At 42.1% G+C, this 27,759-nt stretch overlaps 2 protein-coding genes across 5 annotated transcripts in view; one reads left to right on the top strand and one right to left on the bottom strand.

Annotated features, from left to right (window-relative positions):
• The window catches only part of YIPF1 (Yip1 domain family member 1), a 37,081-nt gene extending 19,450 nt beyond the window's left edge, over positions 1-17,631 (bottom strand). Inside the window, exons 1-7 of one of the 2 annotated variants that reach the window (XM_019449211.2) lie at positions 17,503-17,631; positions 17,146-17,217; positions 16,719-16,798; positions 11,727-11,890; positions 8,527-8,607; positions 8,219-8,306; positions 1,848-1,964 (exon numbers count right to left, since the gene is read on the bottom strand). In XM_019449211.2, the coding sequence (XP_019304756.2) occupies positions 1,848-1,964; positions 8,219-8,306; positions 8,527-8,607; positions 11,727-11,890; positions 16,719-16,749 (481 nt within the window). In that variant the 5' untranslated portion in view covers positions 16,750-16,798; positions 17,146-17,217; positions 17,503-17,631. The remainder of the gene's footprint in view (positions 1-1,847; positions 1,965-8,218; positions 8,307-8,526; positions 8,608-11,726; positions 11,891-16,718; positions 16,799-17,145; positions 17,218-17,502) is intronic. The other variant, XM_019449210.2, reaches the window with a different exon arrangement.
• Positions 17,632-17,810: 179 nt separating this feature from the next.
• Positions 17,811-27,759, top strand: part of DIO1 (iodothyronine deiodinase 1) — a 41,231-nt gene continuing 31,282 nt past the window's right edge. The window contains exons 1-3 of one of the 3 annotated variants that reach the window (XM_019449214.2): positions 17,811-18,045; positions 19,236-19,416; positions 22,302-22,424. The gene's annotated coding sequence lies outside the window, so the exon portion shown is untranslated. Of the gene's footprint in view, positions 18,046-18,068; positions 18,225-18,265; positions 18,285-19,235; positions 19,417-22,301; positions 22,425-27,759 lie in introns of those variants that run through there. The other 2 variants (XM_019449213.2, XM_019449215.2) reach the window with 2 other exon arrangements.

Genomic DNA, 27,759 nt, shown 5'->3' with positions numbered 1-27,759 from the left:
TGCATGTGTGCATGCTCTTTCAAACTCTCTCTCTCTCTCTTGCTCTCGCTCTCTCTCAAAATAAATAAACTTAAAAAAAATCACTAGAAGAATTAAATGAGTAAAAACAAATATACTTATAACACTGATTGATAAATAAATGCTCATTCAAGAATTACCTTTTCATATCATTAACTGATATGTAAATATATTATTTCACATAATCTACATCTTCATTTTAGAGATGAGGAAATAGGATCAGAGAAGTTAAGTGGTTTGGTCAAGGTCAAATAATTAACAAGTGGTGGAAGCAGGATCTGACCTTGAATGTGTGGATGTATACTCTTCACATAAAATGGAAAAGTGTTTATTGACAGAGTCAACGATTCATCCCATGGCTCCCTTATACTGTCCAACCAAGGAGGATAAGAAAAGATAAAAACTCTGCTGAGTTTCCAGACCCTCAGGCAGGGTAATTCACTCCTTCATTTCTGTTAATAATTCTGTTAATAATTTCTGATATAGAAATTAACACATACCATTTACAGCAATATTCATTTACCTGACTTTCTTTACTTAACCATTGAACAACTTGAAGGCAGGGTCTATATCTCATGATTAACATTTACTGAGTTAAACTCAAACCAGGATCATTTGACAAATGGGGCTGGAAATGAATCAGGTCTGACTCTACGAAAATGGTCACGGAGGGTAGAAGGAAGGATACACGGAGACACATACACACACAGAAGGAACTACATATCTCTCTATACACACATATATGTGTATGTGTATTAACTCTTTTTTGTACAAGGCACTATTCCAACCTCTTTACAAACACCAACTCTTTATTCTTACAATGGCCCTATAACATAGGTATTATTATTCCCATTTCACTGATAAGGAATCCGAGGTCAAGAGAGATGAAATAACTTGCCCAACAAGTAGAAGCTAATGAGTGATGTAAATGGAACTTGAAGCCAGTGGCCTGGTTCCAGAGACTGTGCCCTTACACAGTCTGTATATAGCCTCTCACAGGACAGCAGGCAGGCAGGGGGGTGGGGGGCGAGGAGGACAGAACTGAGCAAGTGGCACACATCAATCTCCTATAAAGCCAAAATTCCTCATTTTGGGATGGCTGTCACCTACAAGTCCCTAAAAAGCTGTTGGTTGGTTGGTTGGTTGGTTGGTTTGTATAATTATCCAAGACTGCCACAGAAAGAAAGTTTTAAAAACAATGTCATCCACAAGCCCATTGCTAGGACAAACTTATTTCTACATTCTCCCTTCTAGACCCTGACCATTTGCAGACTTCCCTCTAACAGAGTAGCTAACAGCAAAGGCATAATTTTGGATTATCAGTTTTCCACATAGTTCTAAGTGTTTCATAATTAGTGGCTACAGACCCAGCTAGTTGAGTCACCATGACTTAAATAACAATGCCCCTATTGTTTCCAACATCTGGGTAATACAAATAATGCTACAATGGAGACTTTCATGCACACTGCTTTTTACTTACTTTGCACATTTTGCTTTGAATAAGTTCCAATTGCTATTTGGCCTTGCTTTACAGCTTTCCAGAAGATACGTGGATTCACAATAATTGTGAATGCACTCAATGCCAATGAATTGTACACTTTAAAAGGTAAAATGGTAAATTTTAAGTTATGTATATGTTACCATCATAAAAAAAGACTATGTCAATTTACATAGATGGGTGGTAAATGCTGAGGTGATAAGGGTGTTTGAATCCTTTAATACAAAAAGCAGGGGCTGCAGCACCTAGAGACAGGGGCCCAAGAGCTCACTAAAAGGAACGCATGGTAACAAATTGAAAGCGTTCCAAATGAGTCAAGCTATTCACCAACCTTTTCGGAATTCGGGCACATAATGGTATGTCTTCTCTCCCAGATGGATTAAGAAGTTGGAAAGATTCCCACTAATTGCTATGGCAAAGACCAATGTGGCGCATATCCAAAAGGGGCCTGCAAAGAAAACCAGAAAATTCAGACAAAAAAATGAAGCACCAGCTTATAGACTCTTACAGAATAATTTGTTATCTCCCTCGCCCTATTCATATAAGCAAGGGAAAATGAATTTTAGATGCAATCAATATTCATCTAATGGGAATTTTCTTTTATAAAAGGTAAACACACAACTCAGCAATTAGGTGCATTAAAGACAGGGGAGACTGGAATGAAAAGGCCAAAATACCTTCTACAATTAGCTGAATAAAGACACTAATTTGTTTATAGCTTCTTTTATTAGAGGATGTCAAAAAACTCATGGACATTTTGTTAAATCTGCACCATCAGGATATAGGAAGCAAAGGTTACTTCCCTTATCTAAGTGCCAAATGTTAATTAATGCCAGAGAAAAATAACTTAAATCAGACAGGTCCTTCTGCAGTCTAAACGGAAGAGTAGTGCAAACAGAACACTTTAGGGAAGAATTCATTTAATCTACCAGTTTGTCGTGGTTGTATGTGTGCATGCAATGTGTTTAAGACTTTTCTTTCTAATGAGAAAGCAATAAATGCACACAGTTCAGTGTTCAAAAGAGAACGAAAGGCAGGCAGGAGAAAAGTAAATTCCTTTAAAATAGACAAAAGTAAATTCCTTCTCTCTCTGTTCCCTGGCTCTATACATTTTTTCTCCCCAGAGCTCGCAGCCATAACCAGTTTCTGGTGAATCCTGCCAGAGATTTCTATATACATATAAACAAATGCACATTTTGTGTGCATGTTTATATAAATGATAACGTGTAGATATATAGATAGATATCTATATCCATTTAGCCTTGCTTTACAGCTTTCCAGAAGATACGTGGATTCACAATAATTGTGAATGTACTCAATGCCAATGAATTGTACACTTTAAAAAGTAAAATGGTAAATTTTAAGTTATGTATGTGTGTGTGTGTGTGTGTGTGTGTGTGTATATATATATATATATATATATATATATATATATATATATATATCTTATTCCATACTTTACGATTTTCGCTTTAATATATCCTAGGGATTCTACCATAGCTGTTCATAAAAATCAGCTTATTCTATGGGGCACCTGGGTGGCTCAGTCGGTTAAGTGTCCGACTCGGGCTCAGGTCATGATCTTGAGGTTCACGGGTTCAAGCCCCGCGTTGGGCTCTGTGCTGACAGCTCAGAGCCTGGAGCCTGCTTCAGACTCTGTGTCTTCCTTGCTCTCAGCCCCTCCCCTGCTCATGCTCTCTCTCTCTCTTTCTCAAAAAAAAATAAACATTTTAAAAAATCAGCTTATTCTACTTTTAGTGATTATCAACTATTCCACTGAGTGAATGAGTACACTATGCTTTGCAAATCCCTTTCTCCATTTCACTTGATTTCATGAACACCACCCTTGCGTCTCCTTATCTAGAAAAAGTACTACAAAAGTAGAACAAAGAAATTTTTTAATTGAGATATTCCTAATAAATTGTATGAATTTAATGTTTCGATGTCACCAATACTTTGCAACACCTTTTAGCATAACTGCAGGCACCATGACGTATCACAAAACTCAGAAAATTACTGTGTCACAGGAGATGACTAGCAGAAATGGGTTAGCACTTCTCAAAGCCAAGTTGGCTCCTGAAGGTGGGAAAGAGAGCCCAAGCAATCAACTGGGATACTCCAAAGAATCACCACTATTGGCTTTCCACATACTGCTCTTGACTCATCAGCCTGCAAGCCCTCTGCTACCACCAAGGACAAGTTCACTGTATTATTCTGAATACCAACCATATAAAAGATGCAACAGACAAGGCCAAAAAAAAAAAAAAATTTCCTACAGTTTAATGATTACAAAATTGCCAACAGCTTTGTTGAAAAAATGAACAAAAGTGGCCATGTGTTGTCAACAGGCTGAGACCATCCAAGCATATGACCACAAGTGGCCAAAATATTATAGAACCTATAACTAGAAAGCAGAGAGGGTGCTTGGGTGGCTCCATCGGTGAAGCAACCGACTCTTGATTTCAGCTCAGGTCATGATCTCACAGTCTGGAACTGAGCTCCACGTCAGGCTCTGTGCTGACAGTGCAGGTTATTTGTAAGAACCCACTGTTCTCTAGACCCTGGGCCAGGTGCAAGGGATACAGTGACACACAACAGATGTAGTCGCTGAGTCCTGTGCCCGAAGGCAAACAGGAAGCTCAGATTCCAGAGACGCACAACCACCTACTCATCCCAGGGCCTGCCAGGTTGCTTTATACACCTTCTCTTTCCCTCTTTCCTGCCAATTTCTACTCTTATGGGGTGGGGTGGGAAGGAGTCTTAATTTAGTTTGTATTATGCATTGTTATATTATAAAATATTTCTAACATACAGAAAAGTACAAAGAATGATACAACACACACTGGTGTACCCGTCATGCTACTTTTTCAAATCCTTCTAATGGGGTCATACTACTCACATCCTTCAAAAACGTGCCTTTCTTCATTTATCCTTGTTCTGACAGTTAGCCACATCAATGCTCATAGATCTCATTCATTCTTAAAAACTACAGCATTCTGTGTATGAATACACCACAATTTACTTATTTCTTCACCTGCTGATGAATATTTTGTTTCCAAATATTTGCTATTACAAGCACTGTTGCTACAATGAATAATATTCTATGTCTTCTTTTATATTTGTGTGTTTCTCTTAGATCATACATAGCAACTGCCAATTTGTAGGGCACGAGAATCTTCAAATGGCTCCCATTCAGGCACCACTTACATACCCACTAGACACATATTAGTTCCCATTGCTGCACAATCTTGACAACTCTTGGTATCAATGTTTCTGAAAATCTGACTTAAGGGTATGTCATTCCTCTGCTCAAACCCTTCAATGGCTTCTCACTCAAGTAAAAGCTGAAGTCCTCACTGTGACCAAAATGCTACACAACTTACCCCTCCATGTTGTCTCTCCGACCTCATCTCCTAGGCTCCCTTCTTCCCTCTGGCCCAGTCACACTAGTCTCTGCCGTTCTCTGAGCATACCAAGCAAATTCCTGCCTCAGGGCCTTTGTGTTTGCTGTGCTCACTGCTTCAGATGCCTTCCCCTTAGATATCTACATGAATTGCTCCCAATTCCTCCAGGCCTTTACTCAAAATTTACCTCTTAAAATTTTTTTAAATTTCAAATTCACCCACCTACACAAGTATTTCCTGTCCTCTAAAATTTTCACCTTGGCATTTATCATTAGCATACTATATATCTGACTTATTTTACTTATCATAAAGCTCAGTAGATTCTAAACTGCCTCAGAGCAAGGATTTTTGTTTTTCTCACTACTATATCTCCAGTGCCTGCAATAGTTTAGTGCTCAATACTTGTTGAATTGAATGAACGAATGAAGACAAGTCAATTTGTATGTTTGCTAAAATGAGCATAATATAATCTCTTGTTTTTATTTCCTTGACTACAGGTGGGGCTAAGTATCTTTTCATATATTTGTTAGCCATTTGGGTTTCCTTTTCTGTGAATTGCTCATTTTCCTCTAAAACTTATAACTGGTTTTATTCTTATAAATGATAGGAGTTCTAAAGATATTCATCCTTTGTTGCTAATGAGAATTGCAAATATTATCTCTGGTCTGTAGTTTATTTACTTATTTATTTACTTTGCTTATGTTTATTTTGTGGTATAGAAAATTTTTTTTCCTTTTTTTAAAGTTTATTTATTTAGGGGGTGCGTGAGTGGCTCAGTCAGTTAAGCGTCTGACTTCGGCTCAGGTCATGATCTCATGGTCCGTGAGTTCGAGCTCCACGTTGGGCTCTGTGCTGACAGCTCAGAGCCTGCAGCCTGCTTCGAATTCTGTGTCTCCTTCTCTCTCTGCCCTTCCCCTCTCACTCTATGTCTCTCTCTCCCTCATAAATAAATAAACATTAAAAAAATTTGTAGTTAAAAAAAAGTTTATTTATTTATTTTGAGAGAGACAGAAAGAGAGAACGTGCCCACCAGCGGGAGAGGTGCAAAGAGAGAGGGAGACAGAGAATCCCAAGGAAGATTCTCTCTCCACACTGTCAGTGCAGAGCCTGAAGCAGGGCTCAATTCCACAAATCATAAGATCGTGACCTGAGCTGAAATCAAGAGTCAGACACTTAACCAACTGAATCACTCAGGCTCCCCCAGTAATTTTGTATTTTAGTTTAAATGCAATCAAATTCATCAGTCTCACCCTCGGATTCTGCAGACTGGCACTTCTGTCATCTTTTCCCCGACCACCTTCCTCCAATCTCCCCCACAAGGCCCAGTCCTCTCTACTATCACTTTACCTATACAGTACCTCTTTTTTTTCTTTAACCATGTCTGTGAGCTCACGAGGCTAACAGTGTTGTGGAAAGAAGCAAACTTTGGGTTCAAATCCTGGTTTTATCAGGAGAGGCAGCGTAACAGAGTAATAAAGAATATGGATTATGAGCTATGGTGCTGATTTGAAAACTGTGCTCAGCTATACGATCTTAGGCACAATGCATTACATCTGAGTAACTCGGTGTCCTTATTCATACAATGGGGATAATAATAGTAACTACCTCATAAAGTTCGGGTTGTTATGAGGATTAAGTGAGTTAATATAGGTTCTTCCCCAATAACGGGGCCACATAATAAGCACTACGTACATTTGCTAGTGTCATTGTCTATGCTAACTCTGTGACTATGGGCAAGCTATCCTCCCCAAACTTCCATTTTCTCTTTTGTGAGGTAAGCCTACCTCGGGGTGTGGGATATAAAACTATAAAACAGTGACACAGTGCTGAGCTCTTGGCACTTGTGAGGCACTCGGCACATGTTAGTTCTACCATTTCTTTCTTCCTGGCAGTGGAGACTGACTTTATCTTTGCATCCTCAGCCTGTAGCACGAAATAAGGTGCTCAAAAATTGTTTGCGTGCTTACTCTGTGCCAGGCCTCCACCAGGCACTGATGACATAAATCACTCAGACACATAGCCTGTCTCTCAAGATCTCAGGCTAGAAGAATAAACAAGAGAGCGAGGAGGAGAAACTGCCTTGGCAACATTTAGACGAGAGGCATGGGCCAAGGCAGTGCTTTGCACATGGCGCTCCCTGGCGCTCCGGGCATTCCGCCGACATCTGGATGGAACTTTCAGTGCTGCCAGATAGAGGAGCTATAGAGAAGGGACCCTCTCCCCAGCCTCCCCCACAGTGGTTCCACTTTCACTGGTTCCAACTATTGGACCTCCATGCTAGCTGATGAAAAGGTTCTGTAGCTTAAAACCACCAGGCAAACAGAGTATGGGCTTCACGTAACATCAAACTAGTTCTGGCTCTTGCTTTTTCAGTTTGACAACTCTCGGCCCTGGTTTCCTCACAAGGAAAAGAGGGCTAACCACACTTAATATAGAATCTTGTTGAAAGAATTAAAGTGTATGCAGTCATCAGCACACAATAGATCCTCATGAATTCCTTCTCCTCTTATGATCAACATATGTACAAAATATGTAACATATTACTCTAATGCTTATTCAGGATCGAGCATACTCTAATGCTTATTCAGGATCACTGGGCCTCACTGAGAGTCAGCTTCCTCGTTTGAGAAAGGGGGAGAAGAATACCTACCCCCAAGGGGGCTGCAAGAATTACACGTGCCCGCGTCCAGTCTTTTGTAGTGCATCTGCACAAAGGAAGCACCCAGAACTGCTGGCTCGCTTCTCCTTTCAAACACGGAAGGCCATGGCTATAGGAGCCCTTTCCCTTCAGGAGTACCAGGTGGGCCTCTGACCTCTTCTCAGACAGCATGGAGGTCAGGAATGGCAGTCACCCCCTGGCCCATCCCTCTTACAGACTTCCAGTGCTGTGACTGAATTCCCAGGGGAGCCAGCTCATCTGAGGGCAGAGCTGGGACTCCGCACAGCAATGAGTAAGTATGAGAGCACCTCCTCCACACTGATCCCCACCCTCAGATCCTCTCAAGTTAAAATCAACAATCTCCTTTTGGACGAAGTGAACTTAATTCGTCTCAGGTTTGCAGTGTCATTTGAAGACGTTCAAAGGACATGCCCATTACTTGCAATCACAGCATTCATATAACACAGAATTGCATTTTCCCCAAAATTGTTTGTAAAGGCTGTCGCTGACGTCCAGAAGAGTTGAGTGAAATGTTGCATGCCCCACCAACAGTGCACTTCTCCAACCTTTCAGGCAACGCTCACACGCACCTGAATTCAACTGGTACGTGGTAAAGAATCCAAACAGCTCTACACATACCGTAAAGATCTGGATTGCTGCGGATATATAACCTCACAAAGTTTTTTCCTGGTATTGGCAAAAGGGACCCCTTTATTCTGTCAAAGACCTGGAAAACAACATAGCAGTAAGTCTCCTGAAGATTTCTTACAGCTTTCGTGAAGATTTCTTACAGCTTTCACGATGATAGTATTTTCAAATGCGAATGACCCTTTATTTTTGTAAGACCATATCCAGTCATAAAAGCGTTCACATCATGTGATTGTTTAACCACAAAAGACACAAGTCTCCACTACGTGTAAAAGGAAAGGTGAAACGGGTTTACAAACCTGGTAAGTGTCTACGTCAAAGAATGTTTGATAGTATTCAAATGTCCAGAAGGGAGAGCTTTTCTTCTGGCCAGCAAGTAACTGTCAGAGGTGAAATAAAACATAATGAACACAGAAGTAATGTCCTTATATCAGCGATGCAGACAGGGGGCTAATCTAATGGAAAATCAAGATGCATCAGAGACCAAGCTCTTCTGCATTCATGAACTTTACAACAGCCATGCCCAACTCAGCCTGATAGAAAACAAGCGTGTGTTTTGAAGTCAGACCAAAAGGTTTCAATTCCTGGTCCCTCCACCGGGGGGAGACTTTGTCAAATCACCAGACTTTGTTCTCCAAAAATTACAGCCAACAAGATCCACTTCATAGGATTATAGGAAGGATTAGATCGATTATATATAATATGTATCAGGTACAATAACATATATACGCATTTTTACACACACAAACATATACACACAGAAGGCAGTCAGTGTCAGATCTACTCCCCTACCTCCTCAAGATTCTTACCACTATCCCCACCTCAACTCTCAAAAATCTGATACGCTGATTCACTCTAACATGCTGAAAACTTAAAATATACTCCTCTGACAAAAAACCCCCACAAAACTGCAATTTATGAGCAGCACACACGGGGCTCATCTATCCCAACAGCGCAGCTATTTGACAACAGAACGAAGACCCCTTGCCGGGAACTACGACTGCCACTTGAGATATTTCATGAGGATTCGTACAGCGAAAGGTACGGATGGACTAGCTGGAGCTTTGCGGGACAAGGGGCAGATTTTTTTTTGTTCATTGAAAGGAGAATTTCTCCACAATTAAAGTTGTCTAATAGTGGCAATGCTGCTTTACACGGTAACAAATAGCCTCCAGAAAGGGGTATCCAAGTGCTGTCTTTCCCACCTACCACAGACAGCATTAGTATCTTGGGAGGGAAGGTGACATACAGGAGACTGAAGGTTCTTTCGAACTCTAGCATTAGAAGGTACTGAACTCCAGAGACCCATGTTCTATAAGCTAGGACAAGGGATTCAGTGCCTATCATAGAATATTGGTAACTTCTTCCCAATTCCCGGACAAATTAAGATGATGGATAGAATGTTGTCAATTTTAAGATTTTTCTCCCCCCTCATACATTTCTCAAACTTTTGACACCCGCCGTTGCTCAGTGTGATGGTTAATTTCGTGTGTCAACTTATCTAGGTCAAACATTATTCTGGATGTTTCTGTGAGGTGTTTTTGGATAAGCTTTAACATTTAAATTGGTGGGCTTTCGGGGCACCTGGGTGGCACCGTCGGTTAAGGGTCCAACTTCGGCTCAGATTATTATCTCATGGTTTGTGGGTTCGAGTCCCATGTTGGGCTCTGTGCTGACAGCCCAGAGCCTGGAGCCTGCCTCGGATTCTGTGTCTCCCTCTCTCTCTCTCTGCCCCTCCCCTGCTGGTGTTCAATCTCTCTCTGACTCTCAAAAATAAATACACGTTAAGAAGTTTTTTTTTTTAATTTGTGGCTTTGTGAGTAAAGCAGATTGCCCTCCATAATGTGGCTGGGCCACAGCCAATCAGGTGAGGGCCCAAATAGAACAAAAGGCCGACCTCCCTGAGCAAGAGGGACTGCTCCAGCAGACTGCCTTTGGCCTTCATCTGCAACACCAGCTCTTCCTGGATCTACAGCAGAATGCCTTTGGCCTCAAACTCCAATTCCTTCCTGGGTCTCAGTCTGCCAGCCACTTCCAGCAGATTTTGGACTTGCCAAGCATCCACAATCACGTGAACCAACTTTTAAAAATAAACCTCTTTCTCTATATATACACATCCTATTGGTTCTAGCGCTCTGGAGCACGCTAACTAATTGTGTGTTCCAGGGCAGCTTATTTAAACTTTGCGCCTCACATTTCTCCTTTGTAAAATGAGGATAAGAATAGTTCCTGGTATACAGAGTTGTTTTGAGGGTCAAATGAGATGATCCAAGTAAGGAACTTTAAATGGTGTCTGGCAGCTATGAAACATGGAATAAACATTAGCTATTGTACTGATAATGATGGCGATAGTCAACGCATTATTTTCTTATATTTCAGATGAGGAAACCCGGTCTTAGGGAAGTTCAAGTACCTTACTCAAGACCACATAGCTGTTACTACTGGCTGGGCCAGGATTCAAAGTTAGGCTCCTAGTCTAAGCTCTCACCACAGTGTCTAGCATATATGGGTATTTAATTTAGCACAAGCTTCTGTACTTATTGTGATAGCTCATGGAGTTCCAGAAAGATCACCTGGCACCCTAGAGCTCTGCTACTTAATGAGCCTGTGAACTCAATGCTGTAAACTGGGTGCTCCCCTAGGGCATCACAGTCATGACTGCATTTATAAAATATGGATAGAAATACTATTTTTCTGGAACACACTTCCAGTGCACATAGAGATAAATCTTTGTGACCAAAAACAGCCACCTGCTATTCACTGTCCAACCAGATGCAGAAACCTAGAAGTCTCGATAAAATCTTTGCTCTCTATCCCTCACCCCTTCTCCACAAAGCCCAACTGAGCCCACCCCCTAACCACCTGTGTCCGGCTGTGGTTCGGGCTTCTAGCCTAGACCGCTACCATGGTCTCCCACTGGCCTCCGCTCCTTTCAGTTTCTACCCCACAGGGCCACCATACCTTTATCTTTAAACTCTCTGGCTAAATATCATCTAAAATCTTTCAGTAGCTCCTGATAGCTTTCAGAGCACAATTCCTACTCATTTGGTTGAGTCCTTGCCGAGCCGTGTAGCCTCACCTCCTGTCTTCACCTGTATTTTGCTCTAATGTACGTGAAGATGGGAAACATGCTGTGTGTACCACGTTCTTTCGTGCCGCTTTGGCTTTGCTGAAACGTTTCCCTTTGCCTAGATCACCCTTCCCTGCCTTCTTCCCTTGGCCACCTCCTACCCTTGTGCCAGGACTCAGTTCAAGTGTTACTACCTGCACAAAGCCCCCGCTCTGCCCCCACAACCCCGGTGTCCCCTCCACCAGCACGCTCCCTGTGGGTAACAATGGCCTGCGTGCCTGTCTGTCTCCCCCCGAGGCAGAGGCCATGTGTGATCCACCTTTGGGCTGCCACTGCCTGGCACTCTACGTGGCACATGGGAGACAGTGAATAAATGCATGAAGAAGCTTTTAAAAAAATTAAAAGGACAAATCAAAGACAAGTTCGAACCTCAGTTTTGTCAGAGTCATCGTTTCCCAGCAACTCATCATCCTCTTCTCTCCCGGAGCCTCTTGGGAGTCCTGCTTGATGCGTCGGGCTTTCACCAGGACCCTCGATACTTATCGTAGTGGCACCTGGGTTTTCTGCTGCAGTAGCGGCCGCGTTACCAAATTCTGAAAGCAATTAGGGCACAAGGGCATCAAAGACCTCACACACATTGGAAATGCCATACTTTTAATCTAAAGACAAGCTGTTTCAACCCCAGCTTTGCTATAGACCGTATTTGATATAAATGGCAAAAGGCTCTAAAAAAACCTCATCTAGACATGAGGCTGACTTAGAAAAGGGGTTACAAAGACTAGAATTTGGAATCAGACCTGGATTTTAGTCCTGGCTCACCTACTTACTAACTATAAGAGCCTGAGTAAGTAACTCAACCTCTGTATGCCTCAGTATTCTCATCTACACAATGGCGAGAATAACATCTACTTTAGAGAATTGGGGGAAAGTCAGGAATGTAACCTAAGTAAAGTCCTTAGCAGAGTGGCTGGCCCACAGCAAGTACCCAATCTATACCTGTCTTCTTTGATTCAAGTTCAAAAAATTTTAATGGAAGTTATTTTTTCCAAGAAGTCCAACGTAATCACTATAGGGAATATAGGGTCAAAAATGAAAGTAGAAAGCATAGAATAAAAATCACTCTGGGGCGCCTGGGTGGCTCAGTCGGTTAAGCGTCCGACTTCGGCTCAGGTCGTGATCTCGCAGTTCGTGAGTTCAAGCCCCACGTCGGGCTCTGTGCTGACGGCTCGGAGCCTGGAGCCTGTTTCAGATTCTGTGTCTCCCTCTCTCTCTGACCCTCCCCCGTTCATGCTCTGTCTCTCTCTGTCTCAAAAATAAATAAACGTTAAAAAAAAAAATTAAAAAAAAAATCACTCTTAGTCCTACCACATCAAGGCAAACACTACTAATTTTTGATATGTTTCCTTTTCTCCATATAGTAACTCTCTAAGATTCATGCCAGTGATGATCATTCATTCACTGAACATATATTTACTGCATGCCTACAATGTGCCAAGTACTGATGTGATACTATACAATTTTGTATCCTGCTCTGTCAACTGGAGATTATAGAAAAATGATTTTTTCATTTTATATCAGTCTTTATAATAACCATTTTCATAACTACGTAATATTCCATCAGCTGGGAGGTGGAGGGAGTAGGAGAGAGAGACTGTAAGTTGGATGTTTATGGTGTTTCCAACTTTTCATTATAAAAATAACACTTGTAAGGAGTGTCTGCAAAGAAAAAGCTTTTGAGTTATTATCTCTGAACACCTATCAGTGCAATTACCAGGTCAAAGGGTTAGTTAAGACTAATGCTCTATGACCTTGGGCAAATAACACTGTATCTCTGAGTCTCTGTTTCTAAAATGTAGGTAATTGGGGCACCTGGGTGGCTCAGTCGGTTAAGTATCCGACTCTTGATTTTGGCTCACGTCATGATCTCACCGTTCGTGAGCTCAAGCCCCATATCAGGCTCTGGGCAGGCAGTGTGGAGCCTGCTTGCAATTCTCTCTCTCTCCCTGTCTTGCTGTCCCTCCCTCACTTGCGCTCTCTCTCTCTTTCAAAAATAAATACATTTTAAAAATAAAAATAAATAAAACATAGGTAACACCTATCTTACGGAGAGATTTTGAGGATGATATGATATAATAATAAATATTGTCATAGCTATCATTTATTGATGGAACAGGACATTAACATTTAAAAAGATGATCACGGGGAGCCCGGGGGGCTCAGTCAGTTAAGTGTCTAACTTCAGCTCAGGTCATGATCTCACAGTTCATGAGTTTGAGCCCCGTGTAGGGCTCTGTGCTGACAGCTCAGAGCCTGGAGTCTGCTTTGGATTCTGTGCCTCCTTCTCTCTCTGCCCCACCCCTTCTTGCGCTCTGTCTCTCAAAAATGAATAAACGTTAATATATATATATATTTAATATATATATATATTTAAAAAGATGATCACAACTGAGGGAATCAGACAGAGGAAGATACACTTTTCTCATATTTAAAATTTTTTTTTAATGTTTATTCATTTTTTGAGAGAGAGACAGAGTGTGAGTGGGGGAGGGGCAGAGAGGGGGACACAGAATCCAAAGCAGGCTCCAGAATCCAAGCTGTCAGCACAGAGCTTGACGGGGGGCTCGAACTCACAGACCGCGAGATCATGACCTGAGCTGAAGTCAGACACTTAACCGAATGAGCCACCCAGGTGGCCCAAGTCTCGTATTTAAAAAGCAGTAGTTCAGCAGGCAGAAGGGCATACCAGAAGGAGGAACAGGGGATCACTTTAGAAGTACAATGGCCAGGGGCACCTGGATGGCTCAGTCAGTTGAATGTCTGACTTCGGCTCAGGTCATCATCTCGTGGTTCGTGAGTTCAAGCCCCGTCAGGCTCTGTGCTGACAGCTTGGAGCCTGGAGCCTGCTTCAGATTCTGTGTCTCCCTCTCTCTCTGCCCTTCCCCTGCTCACGCTCTGTCTTACTCTCTCTAAAAAATAAATAAGCATTAAAAAAAAAAAAAGAAGTACAAAGGCCAAAGATGTTCAAAGGAGGATGATAACTTGTCTATTTGACAGGCTTAGGAAAGGCTTCTTGAAGATGCCACATGAGAAGGATGGTCAGATGTGGTGGGGATGGCATCGCGCACAAAGGGCATGGGATGGGCAAAAACCAGAAGATGGAAGATGTGTCCCCTATCTGAGAAACGGCAGGTAGCATGGTTTGATTGGAACGCAGCATGGTGTACCTCTCACAGGATCACTTGACCACACATTCTGCTCCATATGAGTTACCGGTGTCCATCACAGCTCCCTGAGGACAAGACTGGCATGTTCTTCATTTCCACCATCATCTTCTCTACTTTTACATGCTGGCATATCCTATGCTATGTGTGGCCTCTGATCCTTTCCTGACACAAGGTCTTCCACCTGACGAGCCCCAATCTCAATTTTCTCACCTGAACTCCCATCTTCCGCAGGAAAGCCTTCCATGACCCCCACGGCATCCTACATTCTGTTCTAAAGAGCAAAGTCCTTAACAAGGTCTACAAAGTCCTCTGTGATTTGGCACCTGCCTCCTCTCTAACCTCACCTTGTGTTCATCTCCCTCCCCAACCCCGAACCATCTGTGCTCTGCACATTAGCCCTCCTTCAATTACCTGGGAAAAAAGTCAAACAAACTTCCTCCCCCCTTGGGTACTTTGCATATGCTGTTCTTGACATTGTACTTTCCTACACTGTACTCAGAAAGGATGGCCAAAGAGGGCCTCTAGAACGAAGTGAGATTTGAACAGAGTGAGGGAGCAAGCTATGTGGCTATCTGGAGAAAAAATTCCCAAATAGATAGCACAAAAGCCCTAAGCTGTGAGTGTACTTGGTGTCTAGGAGGGACAGTGACAGGCCCATGTGGGTAGGGCAGAGAGAGAAAGCACAAGAGTAGCAGGAGAGATCAGAGGGAGTGGAAGGCAGGATCATGTACGGCCTCCAAACACAGAAAAGGCTCTGGCTTTCATACCTAGTGAGATGGGAGCCATCGGAAGGTTCTGAAAGAATGACATGATCTGACTTAGTTTTAAAGGACCACTCGTTGCAAAATACAGACTGTAAGGGGGCAACAGAGGAAGCAGGAAGACTAGAAGGAAGGTAAGGGCTATAATTCATATGAGAGGTGATGGTGACCTTGAGCATGGTGAGGGAGAGGTAGTAGTGAGGAGAGGTGGTCAGATGCTGAATGTACGTTGAAGATGGAGTTGACAGTATTTGCTGAGGAGGTGGTTTCTCTTTAAACATCTCCTCTCTTCCTCAGATAGCAGTGAGATAGCACTGGCTGTGAAGCCAGGCTGCCTGGGTTCAAACCCTGCTTTACCACTTGTTATGTGGCCTTTGGCAAATTACTTCATTTTTCTCTGCCTCGGTTTCCTCACTGGTAAAACAGGGAGAATAAATATTTCATAAAGTTAACATGAAGATTAGACGAGCTAATATTTGGAAAGCATGTAAACTAGGGCCTGACGTATAGTAAGTGCTGTGCAAGTGTTTTTAAGACAAATAAGCATTCGTCAGTCCCTAGTCTAGGTTAGGTTCTAGGCTGTGAGTGATAAACTGTTCCTCCAACATTTTCATAGTCTGTGGATATATATGTAAGTGATCATTTATCAAATTAATGTCTCCCTCATCAGACTGAAAGCTACATTAGGGAGTGAACTGTCACTCCTCTGTCCCTGATAACTGGAACAACTGCCTGGCTCATAGTCACATTCATGAGATACTTATTGATCCAGTGAAGGAATGACCTGATCACATTTCATCATAATTAGCTTTTTACACTTTTATCTACTCCAGCAGAGGAAAAAACTCCTCCTTTATCTTTTTATCTCCTGCATCTAGTAAGTTCTAAGCACAAAGTAGATGTTCAGTAAATATTTGTTGAACTAAGGCAGTAACTCTATAGCTATTTTGTAATCACAGTATTAAATTAATGATGTTACCAATCTGGGGACACCTGGGGTGGCTCAGTCAGTTAAGTGTTGGACTTCGGCTTAGGTCATGATCTCATGGTTAGTGGGTTCAAGCCCCACACTGGGCTGTGCTGACAACTCAGAGCCTGGAGCCTGCTTCAGATTCTGTGTCTCCCTCTCTCTCTCTGCCCCTCCCCTGCCTGTGTTCTCTCTCTCTCTCTCTCTCTCTCTCTCTTTCTCTCTCTCAAAAATAAATAAATAAACTTAAAAAACATCTTTAAAAAAATGACGTTACCAATCTGAAGGGCTATTCAGCAAAAAAGAACAACTGATGTGGACAAACAGAAAAACCTGGATGTGCCCAACATACTTGTACCAAGATGCTTGAAATAATCTTCATAAATATATATGCCAGTATATTAATGAGAACCCATTGCTGTGACTGTGGAAACACTGATCATAAAAGGTGGGCCCCCAACGGATGTACCTTCAAACTGCAAATCACCTACAGCTGCCATCCAGCCAGCGGGTCTTCTCCCAATTATTAAGAAGAAATTTTGCAGGGGTCTAAAAAGGAAAAATAAATAAACTTCATAAGATACCAGAATAAAATATACGCAAACAAATCTTGTTTCAGCATTAGAAATGGTACTATTTTCCTTGCCTCCTTCTTTGGTAGGGTGAGACAGGTCTGTATAAAGATAACCACTTAGCAACAGATATAAAGAAACTAACCATAGGGAGTCCAAAGGTTCCATCCAATCTCACTCACTCTGTGGGAGTTTAAGAGCCTGGAAATGTAAGGGTGAGGAACGGGAGGCTGGAGTTTGAGAGGTGGCTATGAGGGCAGTCAAGAGCAAAGACAGTTCAGCCTAGCCAGTGGTTAAGGGCACAGGCTCTGGGGTCAAACAGACCTGGGTTTGATTCCCGATTCTGCTTGTCCTCGCTGTATGACTGCAGGCTCCTCGGGGCCTCAGTTTTCTCATCTGTAAAATGGGTTCATAATGGTACCTACTCGCACGGTGCTGGGGGGCCATTAAATGAGACAGTGAGTGTAAGGCGCTTAGTGCACAGCCGAGCAATTAGTAGGCGTTGGAGTGACGGCGACCCTGCAGCCTGGGATACCCTAAGCCCCGGCAGGCCTGGGCAAGGGCTGCCCAAAAAGCAAAGGCAGGGTTGTAGGGGGAGGATCTGGGCCGAAGCGGCCCGGCGGGCAGGAGACAGCGGGCCTCTCGCGTCCCGGGCTCTCCCCGCAGTCCCGGCCGCCTCACCTCGAGGGGCTCGGCGTCCAGCTGGTCGGGGGGAGACTCCAACCTCAGTAGTACCAGGCAGGTTCAGGTCCAGCCGAGTTGCCGGAAGCCGGAGATCCGGGGGGCGGAACTTCTCCACCTCCTCCGGGCAGAGCCCCGCCTCCTTAAAGAGACCGAAGCGTTGCTTCTGAGACTGGGCAGCCGCGGCCTCCAGAGCCGGCTCCTAGCCCCGCCCCTGCGAGGCGGAGGCTCGGGTTCTTAAAGAGACAGGCGCAGTCCGGAGCGGTGGTGGGCGTGGAGTGGGGGGAGGAGAAGGGGAGGCACAAAGAATTCTCTAGCTTGTGGGGACTTTTTATTGTTTGTTTATACCTCTATTCTTATTGAAATATAAAATAACATAAGGAAGAACGGTTGTCGAGAGACCAAAAGTCATCAACCTCTCGCATTCTTTTTTGGCTAAAAATTTAATGAAGCGGTAAGGGAGTGGATGAGTCCAATCCTTTCTGAGTTGTGAACGAGTGAGCGAGCGCAGGATGAAGTCTGTTCTAGTGGCCGCCGTCCCCCGTGAGTGTGGTATTTGTTCCTTCACTCCCGCACCGCCTCCCTCTGCCCCGGGTAGGGGCGGGGGGCGGGGGGAGCAGTAGGCCTTTCTCACGCACCCTTCTGTCCTCCACTGCACTGACCGCCACCCGGCACTCGACGGGGTCCCAGTAAACGATGGCGGGGGTGCACCAGCGAACCTGGTGAGAATCGTTTCGCCTGCCTTCCGTCTTGGCCTGGTTAACGCCTATATAGCCTTCCAGGTTTTGGTACATTTTCTCCTTGCAGAAAAAGCCTGCCTTGCTCCACCACCGCGCAAGGACTTCTTGACCTCCCCTGGTCTCCAGGGCTCGCTTCTACCACTGCGATTGCTGTTTTCTGCCCATCTTTACCAGCCTGTGAGCAATTAGAGCGCAATGATCAGGAATTTTCTGGTGCCTGGGTCGCCAGGGCCAGGCACGCAGTAGTTGCTCACTAAAGGTTAACTGTAGAGTGAGCAAGTTCTGGCTGTCTGAGCGGCATAAGCATAATTCGCGGCTCACACAAAGGGTCACTTCGGCCTCACCACACTGGACCCCTGTGGTCAATTGGAAAGACTTTACATCTGACTCACACACACACACACACACACACACACACACACACACACACTCACACACTCACACACTCACTCACACTTACACTTAGTGTATTTGTTGAGCTGACATCCTGATCAGGCTTTATACAAGCAGGATCTCTAATTCTCAAAACAATCCTGCAAGCTTGAGGTGATTATCCTCATTTTATAAAGAAAAAGCTGAGGCTTAGAATATGAGAAGGGTATCAGGAATGAATCGCAATGCACAAATTCAGGTGGGCAAGTATATTAAACACCTCATGCCCCATTTCACATCCTCCTGGCCTCATCTGCTGCTTATTTCACCACCATGCATCTTACTCCACTCCAGCAGGTGGAACCTAAGTGGGCTTCACCTCAGACCCACGCCTCAGCGTTCTCACCTGCCTCATGACTTGTGTCCTGATCCCATGGGGTCCTGGGGCTGTTGGAACTGGTCAGCACCAGGACAGGAACAGCCCAGAAGGGCCGGGATGGGGAGTGGTTGATGCCCCATGGACACGTTTTTGACCAATGGGGTCAGCAACTGATGCTTCTCTCTTTTTCTCCTCAGAAAGACTCTTCAGATATTTCATATAGCTTTCTAACTCTCTTGTAGGATCGAGCAGCAAGTGCCTCAGGAAGTGGCCAATTTGATAATGCATCCTTGCAACGGCGCTCCTTCCTTTTCTGCTTTATAACCCCTGTCCGTCACTCCCGGTTCTTGAACTCACACTTGCCAATGAAGTACTCATATGAGGAACCTACACTAAGGCACACTGGTACCACGAGCGACCCCGGTAAGCAGCCCTCAGGGTGGAATTTTAGAACTGGACTGCTCAGCAGTCAGATGGCAACAGTCCCATCGCTGGTGGTCAATGTGTGTGTTGGGGGGAGGTGATAACAGCTAGGCTATATATTTCTTCTCTCAGAAACAGAAATAAAGGTTATATCGGTTTATTAGTTATAATGATATAAAAGTTTTGGCTCAAACTGAGATAAGAATCAAAGATTACTGGTTTAACTAAAACAGTGATTCTCAGCTGTAGGATATTTTGCTCCGAGGGGGTATTTGGCAACATCTAAAGTTGCCAAAAATCTCATTTTTGACTGTCATAACTTGTGGGGTGCTACTGGAGTGCTCCTGGCCCTCATACTTCTAAACATCCTACAGGGCACAGGATAGCCCTTCATAACAAAGAATTATCTAGTCCAAAATGTGGACTATTGGTGTCAAGGGTAAAAAACCAAGCTCAGATGTTCAGATGTCCTTAAGTTGTCTGCCCAAGTATGATAAAGTAGATGAGCTCAGCCGCTGATGCTAATTCCACCTCTACTGCTCTGAAGGGGAATGAACCAGTGAGAGATGGAACCCATCCCACCCTCCCACCCCAGATAGAATGAGGGAAGCATGAAGGGGGAAGGAAAGCTGAGGAGCATCTTGCTCTGATGGACAGGGATAAGGGGGGTAAAGGGGACACTCTGGTTAGATGCTGCATGTGATCCTGACTTAGTCCCCTGGCTTTTTGCTGGTGACCACATAGGTGAGCCATGTTCCAGAAAGCATCTCCACCACCCCCGTGAGCAACACCCATCACAAGGAGAGGGCTGCTGGCACTGTGGGAGCATCTCACCCTGACCCTAGGACTGCTTTAATCTTTTTCTTTTGGATTTCCTAACACACAGCCCTCTTGTCCTTTTTTAATGCGCCCGGTGTTAAGGGCTAAGATTGTTTGAAGCCACCGTGTGGGCAAGGGAGACCTGAAATAGGCCGCTGGCCCTTGCTCAGCGTAGGCCAGAGCCATCCTGCAACAAACAGGACACAAGACTCATATAAATGTCCCCCTCCCCCTACCAAAATTTGATCATAAAAATTTGTAAACCAACTGCAAACATTTTAAAAGACGAAATAACAGATTTCAAAGACTTTGTAAACCGAGTGGGCTAGTCCCAGATACTCGGTAGTTAGCAGTACGTGGGAGACAAAGTGGAGAAGCATGGCTTGGCCTGCATTCTATTGCATGCCCTGTCTCATAGAGAGGTTAAGTGATTCGGCTTTGGTCATACAGCTGGGTGCAGATCGGGCCAGTGGTGTGCTGGAGCATTCTCGGACCAGTTCATGAGAGCTGGTTGCTAAATTCTCAGGAATCCTATTATTCTCAGGAGCCAGTTATTAAATCCAGCCATTATTAAAGTTAAATTATATAAGCTTACAATTAAAGAAATTATATGAACAATAAATTATTTTAACAACAGAGGTAATAATGTTCAAAACACTGCTTTCTAAGTATTTCTCTACATTTTACCATTATCTATTCTCCTGAAGCTGTATCTATCTTATACATACAGTGTGCTTCTGATAATCTCTTCCCAATCTCTTTAGTGATGTCACATTGGTAGCTTAAAATGAGCAGTGGTGAAATTAATTACATCACAGAAATAGGCAAAAGCTACATGTCTGGGATTGATTTACTGTGATGTTAATTGTCTAGACCAGGGCTGGCAATCTTTTTCTAGAAAGTCCAGAATAGTAAATGTATTTCAGCAGAGTCTGTTGCAACTAGTCAAATCTGCTGTTGTAGCACAAAAGTAGACATAGGCAAAAGTATAAATGAATGGCAGGCTGTATTCCAAAAAGCATTATTTATAAAAATAGGCAGAGGGCCAGATTTGGCCATAATTTACCACAATTTACCAGCCCCTGGTCTAGATTTAAGAAAGTGATGGAGAAAACGTTAAAGTGCAGGTTAAATATAAAAATACATGTTGTATCTGTAGTAGTAATATTGTGAATAACACAAAAAATTGAGGCAGTATTCTTTGAGTATTCAAAAACAACATCATGAGCAAACAAGTCAGATTTTGACATATGTGTTTATTGTTTCACTTTTACCTTCCTCCTTAACCTAAAGAAAAGTATTATTAACACTCATGTCCAAACTATCCTATTTCTCAATTGCAAACATAGGTGGACTGAAGAAAAGTATTTGCCAAAAAGCAATGAAAGCATCCTATGAAAACTAATTGGCTAGATGGAATTTGCAATAAGGAATATTTTATATTTTATTGTCATTTGTAAATTTTTTACTGCACATCCTTTATATCTGTAAAATTGATGACAAACTTACAGATGTATGCATACTTTTTTTTTTCTTTTTTCCTGAGACAACCAGTGGTTGAACTTTAGGCTCAGACCCAGATCTCTCTGCAAAGCCCACAGGGAGCCACGAGTTTTCCAAACCTCAGCTGTGTAGGGCCACCACCATGATTCCCACCATAGCTGGCAACTACCTGCAGCTATGCTGTCTTATTTATATACCCCCCACTCGCCTTTGAACAAAAATTGACAGAAGGTTAGTATCTTGGCTTTGCAGATATCAAATTAATCTTTTTAAAAAAATTTTTTTAAGTAGATGCTGAACTGTATCAGATGTCTTTTCTACGTTTAATGAGGAATCACATGATCTTTCTACTTTAGTCCCTTAAGATGCTATGCAGTAAAAGATTAACTCAGCAGGTCTGAGTTGTCTAAATCCTGCACATTTCAAATGAAAGTTTGTCTATTGCCTGGCTACTGGAAGATCCCTTCTAAGCCCTTGGACTATCCTGCCATTAAGAGAGTCCTTATTTACCTGAGGCTTTGGGCCACACCAGATAATTTATACTAACAATGTGATTCTGGTAGATACCTTGGGCCGTATAGTATCAGTTTGACCTCTGGAGATGTTGGAGACTGAAGGTCAGCCACAAGCAAGTGTCAGTCATGCCAGTATGATCAACCATCAAAAGCCTTGGACATCAATGCTGGGTGAGTGTTTCTCCATTTTGCCACCCATTTCTACTGGGAGAATTAAGCAATGTCTGTAAACCTCACTGAGTGAGGACAGTTGGGGGCTTTCTCTTGGTCTCTCCTACATCCTGCCCTGTGTCCCTTTTCTGTGCTGATTTTAATCTGTATCCTTTCACTGTAGTATCTTTTCAACTGTATCCTTTTAACTGTAATTGAACCAGAGGGTGGTCTTGGGAACCGTTGAACACAAATGGCAAACTGCTTGGATTCTGTTGCATTTCATTAGCTAATGTTGCTGAGAATTCCAGGAATTTTTATTTTATTTATTTATTTATTTTTTTAAATGTTTATTTATTTTTGAGACAGAGAGAGACAGAGCATGAACAGGGGAGGGTCAGAGAGAGGGAGACACAGAATCTGAAACAGGCTCCAGGCTCTGAGCTGTCAGCACAGAGCCCGACACGGGGCTCGAACTCACAGACTGCAAGATCACGACCTGAGCCTAAGTCGGGCGCTTAACCGACTGAGCCACCCAGGCGCCCCTCCAGGAATTTTTAGATCTATGTCCATAAGTGAAATGGACCTATACTTTTCTTGTACAGTCTTTATCCAGCTTTCAAATTAAGGTTATATAGCTTCATAAAATGAACTGAGAGGCATTCTCTCTTTTGCTATTTCCTGGAAATCTTGTGCAAGGCAAGTATTATCAATCCCTTGAAAGTTTGGCTAAACTCTTTTGTAAAGTGATGTGAGCCTAGGATTATTTTGGTGGGAAAGATGTTAGGGGTTAGAGTTTCAATTTTAAATGGACATTGACCTTTTCAAATTTCTGTTCCTTTTTACCAATTTCAGTATCTTGATATTTGTCAGAAAGGTACATGTCATCTAAGGTTTTTAATATACTGACACGTTGTTCAAATCTCATTTTATTTTTAAAATCTCTGTTGTGTCTGTTCTTTTTAAAAAAATGTTTATTTATTCATTTATTTTGAGGGAGAGAGGGATTGTGGGAGAAAGAGAAAGAATATCCCAAGCAGGCTCTGCACTGCCAGCGTGGAGTCCCACACCAGGGCTCGATCTCGCAACTATGAGATCACGACCTAAGGCAAAATCAAGAGTTGGACGCCCAACTGACTGAGCCACCCAGGCGCCCCTCTGTTGTGTCCATTCTTACTAGTGTTTATTTGAGATTTTCATTCTTTATCAGATTTTGTTAGAGATTTATTTATCTCAGTAATCATTTCAAGGAAAATTTTTTGAGTCATTTGTTTTTTCCTTCTAGCTCTCCATTGCCACCCATCCACCCAACCCCACCAATTTATTCTTTTCTTTCCTTATCTTTATGATTTCCTTGTGAGGGGGCTTACTCTATTGTCCTTTTTCCCATCATGCATTTGAATCTTCAGTTCATTTTTTCATTCTTTTTTGTTTTATTAAAAGAAAGTATTCTTGGTATTGTTTTAGCTGTGACACACATTATGCTTTCATTGTTATTCACTTCTAAATATTTTATAATTTCCCAAATGACTTCTTCTTCAATCCAAGGCTTATCTGACAGCATGCCTTATAGTTTCAGGGTATAAGGGATTTTTTAGCTAACATTTTGTTACCAAATTTCTAATTTAATGATGTACAAGTCAGTGGTTATTAGTACACTCACAGAGCTGTGTATCCAGCCTAATTATATAATTTTAGAATACTTTCATCACCCCAGAAGAAACCTTGTACCCATAGCAGTCATTCCCAATCTCCATCACCACTCTCATAGTCCCTGGGAACCACTAATCTACTCTGTCTTTATACAGTGGTCTATTCTGGGCATTTCATTTAAGTGGAAAAGTACAATATATAGGTTTTTAAAACTTTTTCAATATATAGGTTTTTTTGGTTTTGTTTTGTTTTTATTTATTTATTTATTTATTTTTCAATATATGAAGTTTATTGTCAAATTGGTTTCCATACAACATCCAGTGCTCATCCCAATATATAGTTTTTAAAGACTGGCTTCTTTCACCTAGCATAATGTTTTCAAGGTTTGGCCATATTGTAGCATGTATCAATCAATATGTCTTTCCTTTTATTGCTTAATAATATCCCATTGTGTAGATAGACTACAATTTGTTTATCATATTCCAGTTAACAGAATTTAGGTCATTTCTACTTCTTGGCTATCATGGATTATGCTACTGTAAACATTCATGTACAAGTTTTGTGTGAACATGTTTTAATTTCCCTTGGGTGTATACCTAGAAGTAGAATTGCTGGGTTACATGGTTCCTTTCCTGAACTAATGCTGTAAAATCTGTATTCTTTGTTGTGTGTGACTACTGAAGTCTCTGCTTGGTTGCTTTAGTAGTTAGCTAATGATTGCACAGATTTCCTTAACTGCCTGGAAGGAATAAGTCTCTCAGACTTTGCTGAGGGGCTCTGTGTGAATGTTGGCTCATGCCTCCAACGCTGAGTCAGACAGGTGACCGCTCTTAGCCTTCACTTCCTACTTGTTCAGAGCCTCAAGGTCAGCCAGAGACAGAGATTAGGGCCTTCTTGGGTCTTTCTTGTGCATGCCTATAGCCCCACACATGCACATGGCCTTCTGGATTTCCAGGAATATTTTGGAGCTTTGCGAAACCCCACTATGGACGTCTCATTCCTCAATTTTTTTCTTTTTAATTTTTTTGGTCAGCCTCTCATTACCCCAAACTTATTACACCACCTCAGACAATTGTAGTGTTAAAGAATTGCCACTGATATTTTGACAAATACCCTGCTTTTATAGAGTGAGCTCTGACTCAGGTCAAATAAAACCAAGACCCAAGAATGGAGCTTTCCAAGGAAGACATTAGACAAGTCAAATAATGGAAGTTCTCTGAGGATAGGACTTTTTTTGAAGAGCTCCCAACGCATTCTTCCACTTCCAGTGTCTACTTGATGGCTGTTTTTCACAGCAACCATGGTTGCAAAGCTGTTGTTTTTCAACTGGAGCTGTGTGAAGGGCATGGGAATAGAGTGAGTTAAAACACCACAAAGCTCTTACCAAGATTCAGCTGTTTTTCTTGAATAGACACTTTTCAGATTATTGCAAGCTTTTCGCTGGTTAATTTAAAGAATTCTGAAAAAAAAAAGTTGATTTTGACCATTTTCGCCATTGTTCTCATCACCTTTATAAAGGAGTGGATTTTCCAAGATCCTTACCCTTCCTTCCATTCCAGAAGTACTTCTAAGTCATTTACATTAAATGCGATTATTTTCTATATTTAGACACTTCAGTCATCTTTTTGCACATTAAATACTTCCAAGCCCTCTTCATATTCCTTACTATCTTTCATTATCTAGGTTAATTTTTTTCCTTGCTAATTCAAAGTGATAGATCCATTTTATTTTGTTGCTTCTAACTCATTTTTTTTCTAGAAGCTTATTAAAGTCATGCATACTATCCAATGAACAAGAAAATACCCCAGCACATTCTCTAGAGTTTTGTTTCTGTATTGTTATTATATACATTCTGGTACTTGCTCTGTTGTTTATTCTGACACTTGCTCATTTAGAAAATGATAAACTTTACAAACAAACTCACTCATTCTTATTTTCCTTAGCCCATGGCATTTTCCTGGATTCATTTCTCTTCTTGCTGAAGAGTTTCCCGTAATAATGTTTTCAAGATGTGTCTCTGTGGCAAACCTTCCAATGGCTATACGTGCCTCATAATATCTCAAATTTATTTTACCCTCATGTTTAAATATTAATTTAACAACATGAAATTCAGTCACTTTCCCTCGACACTTGACAAATATTATTCCCTTTTCTACTTGTCTCCAATGGTTCTTATCATTTTATCCTTCTGTAGATAATCTGCTCATTTTTCTTGGTGGGACCATGTATTGTATTGTGTTGTGTTGTGGGATTATATTGTATCTTATTGTATTATATTGTACTGTATTGCATTGTATTGTATTGTATTTTTTTAGAGAAGTTTTAGGTTCCCAGAAAAATTGTAAGGAAGAGAGAAAGGTATTTCTCCTGTACCCCTGTCCCACATATGCACAGCTTTCTCCATTATCAATATCTCCCATCAGATGGTTCATTTGTTATAGTTGATAAACCTACACTGACACATCATAATCATCTGAAGTCCATGGTTTACATTAGGGTTCACTCTTAATGTTGTACATTCTTTGGGTTTGGACAAATGTGTAATGACACGCATCCACCATTATAGTATCATACAGAGTACTTTCAATGCCCCCCCAAATCCTCTGTGTTTCTCCTGTTCGCCCCACCCCAAACCCCTGGAATCCTCTGATATTTTCACTGTCTCCATAGTTTTGCCTTTTCCAGAATGTCATATGGTTCAAATCATACAATATGTAGCCTTCTGAGATTGGCATCTTTCACTTAATACTATACATTTAAGGTTCCTCCATGTCCTTTCATGCTCCTTCCTTTTTAGCACTGAATAATATTTTCCAGTGTCTGGATGTATCCCAGTTTATTTATCCATTCACCTACTGAGGGAAATCTTGGTTGCTTCCAAGTTTTGGCAGTTGTGAATAAAACTGCCATAAATATCTGTGTGCAGGGTTTTGTGTGGACTTAGGTTTTCAACTCCTTTGGGTAGATATCAAGGAGCGGGATTACTGGATTGTATGGGAAGGGTATGTTTAGTTTTTTAAGAAACTGCTACACTGACTTCAAAAGTAGTTGTACCATTCTACATTCCAACCAGCAAAGAATGAGAGTCTCTTGCTGTGCACCCTCACCAGTATTTGGTGGTATGGGTGTTCCAGATGTTGGCCTTTCTGATAGGCAGATGGTGGTATCTCATTATCGTTTTAACTTGCAGTTCCCTAATGACATACAATGTGGATCATCTTTTTATATGCTTATTTGTCATCTGTATGTCTTCTTTGATGAGGTGTCTGTTAAGGTTTTTGCCCCTTTTTTTAACTGGATCGTTTGTTTTCTTACTGTTGAGTTTTAAGAGTTCTTTGTATATTTTGGTAACAGTTTGTTATCAAATGTGTCTTTTGCAAATGTTTCTCCCAGTCTGTAGCTCATCTTCTGATTCTTCTGACAGTGTCTTTCACAGAGCAGAAGGTTTTGATTTTAATAAGTCCAGCCTATTCTTTCTTTCATTGATTGTATCTTTGGTGTTGTATCTAAAACATCATCAACAAACCCAAAGTCATCTAGGTTTTATGCTATGTTATATTCTAGAAGCTTTATAGTTGGGGTGCCTGGGTGGCGCAGTCGGTTAAGCGTCCGACTTCGGCTCAGGTCACGATCTCACGGTCCGCGAGTTCGAGCCCCGCGTCGGGCTCTGGGCTGATGGCTCGGAGCCTGGAGCCTGCTTCCG

Source organism: Panthera pardus, unplaced genomic scaffold, assembly GCF_024362965.1.
Source record: "Panthera pardus isolate Hobbes unplaced genomic scaffold, ASM2436296v1 HiC_scaffold_11, whole genome shotgun sequence".
Lineage (NCBI taxonomy): Eukaryota > Metazoa > Chordata > Mammalia > Carnivora > Felidae > Panthera > Panthera pardus.
Note: the sequence above shows the minus strand (reverse complement) of the source record. Positions and strands in the feature narration are given on the sequence as shown.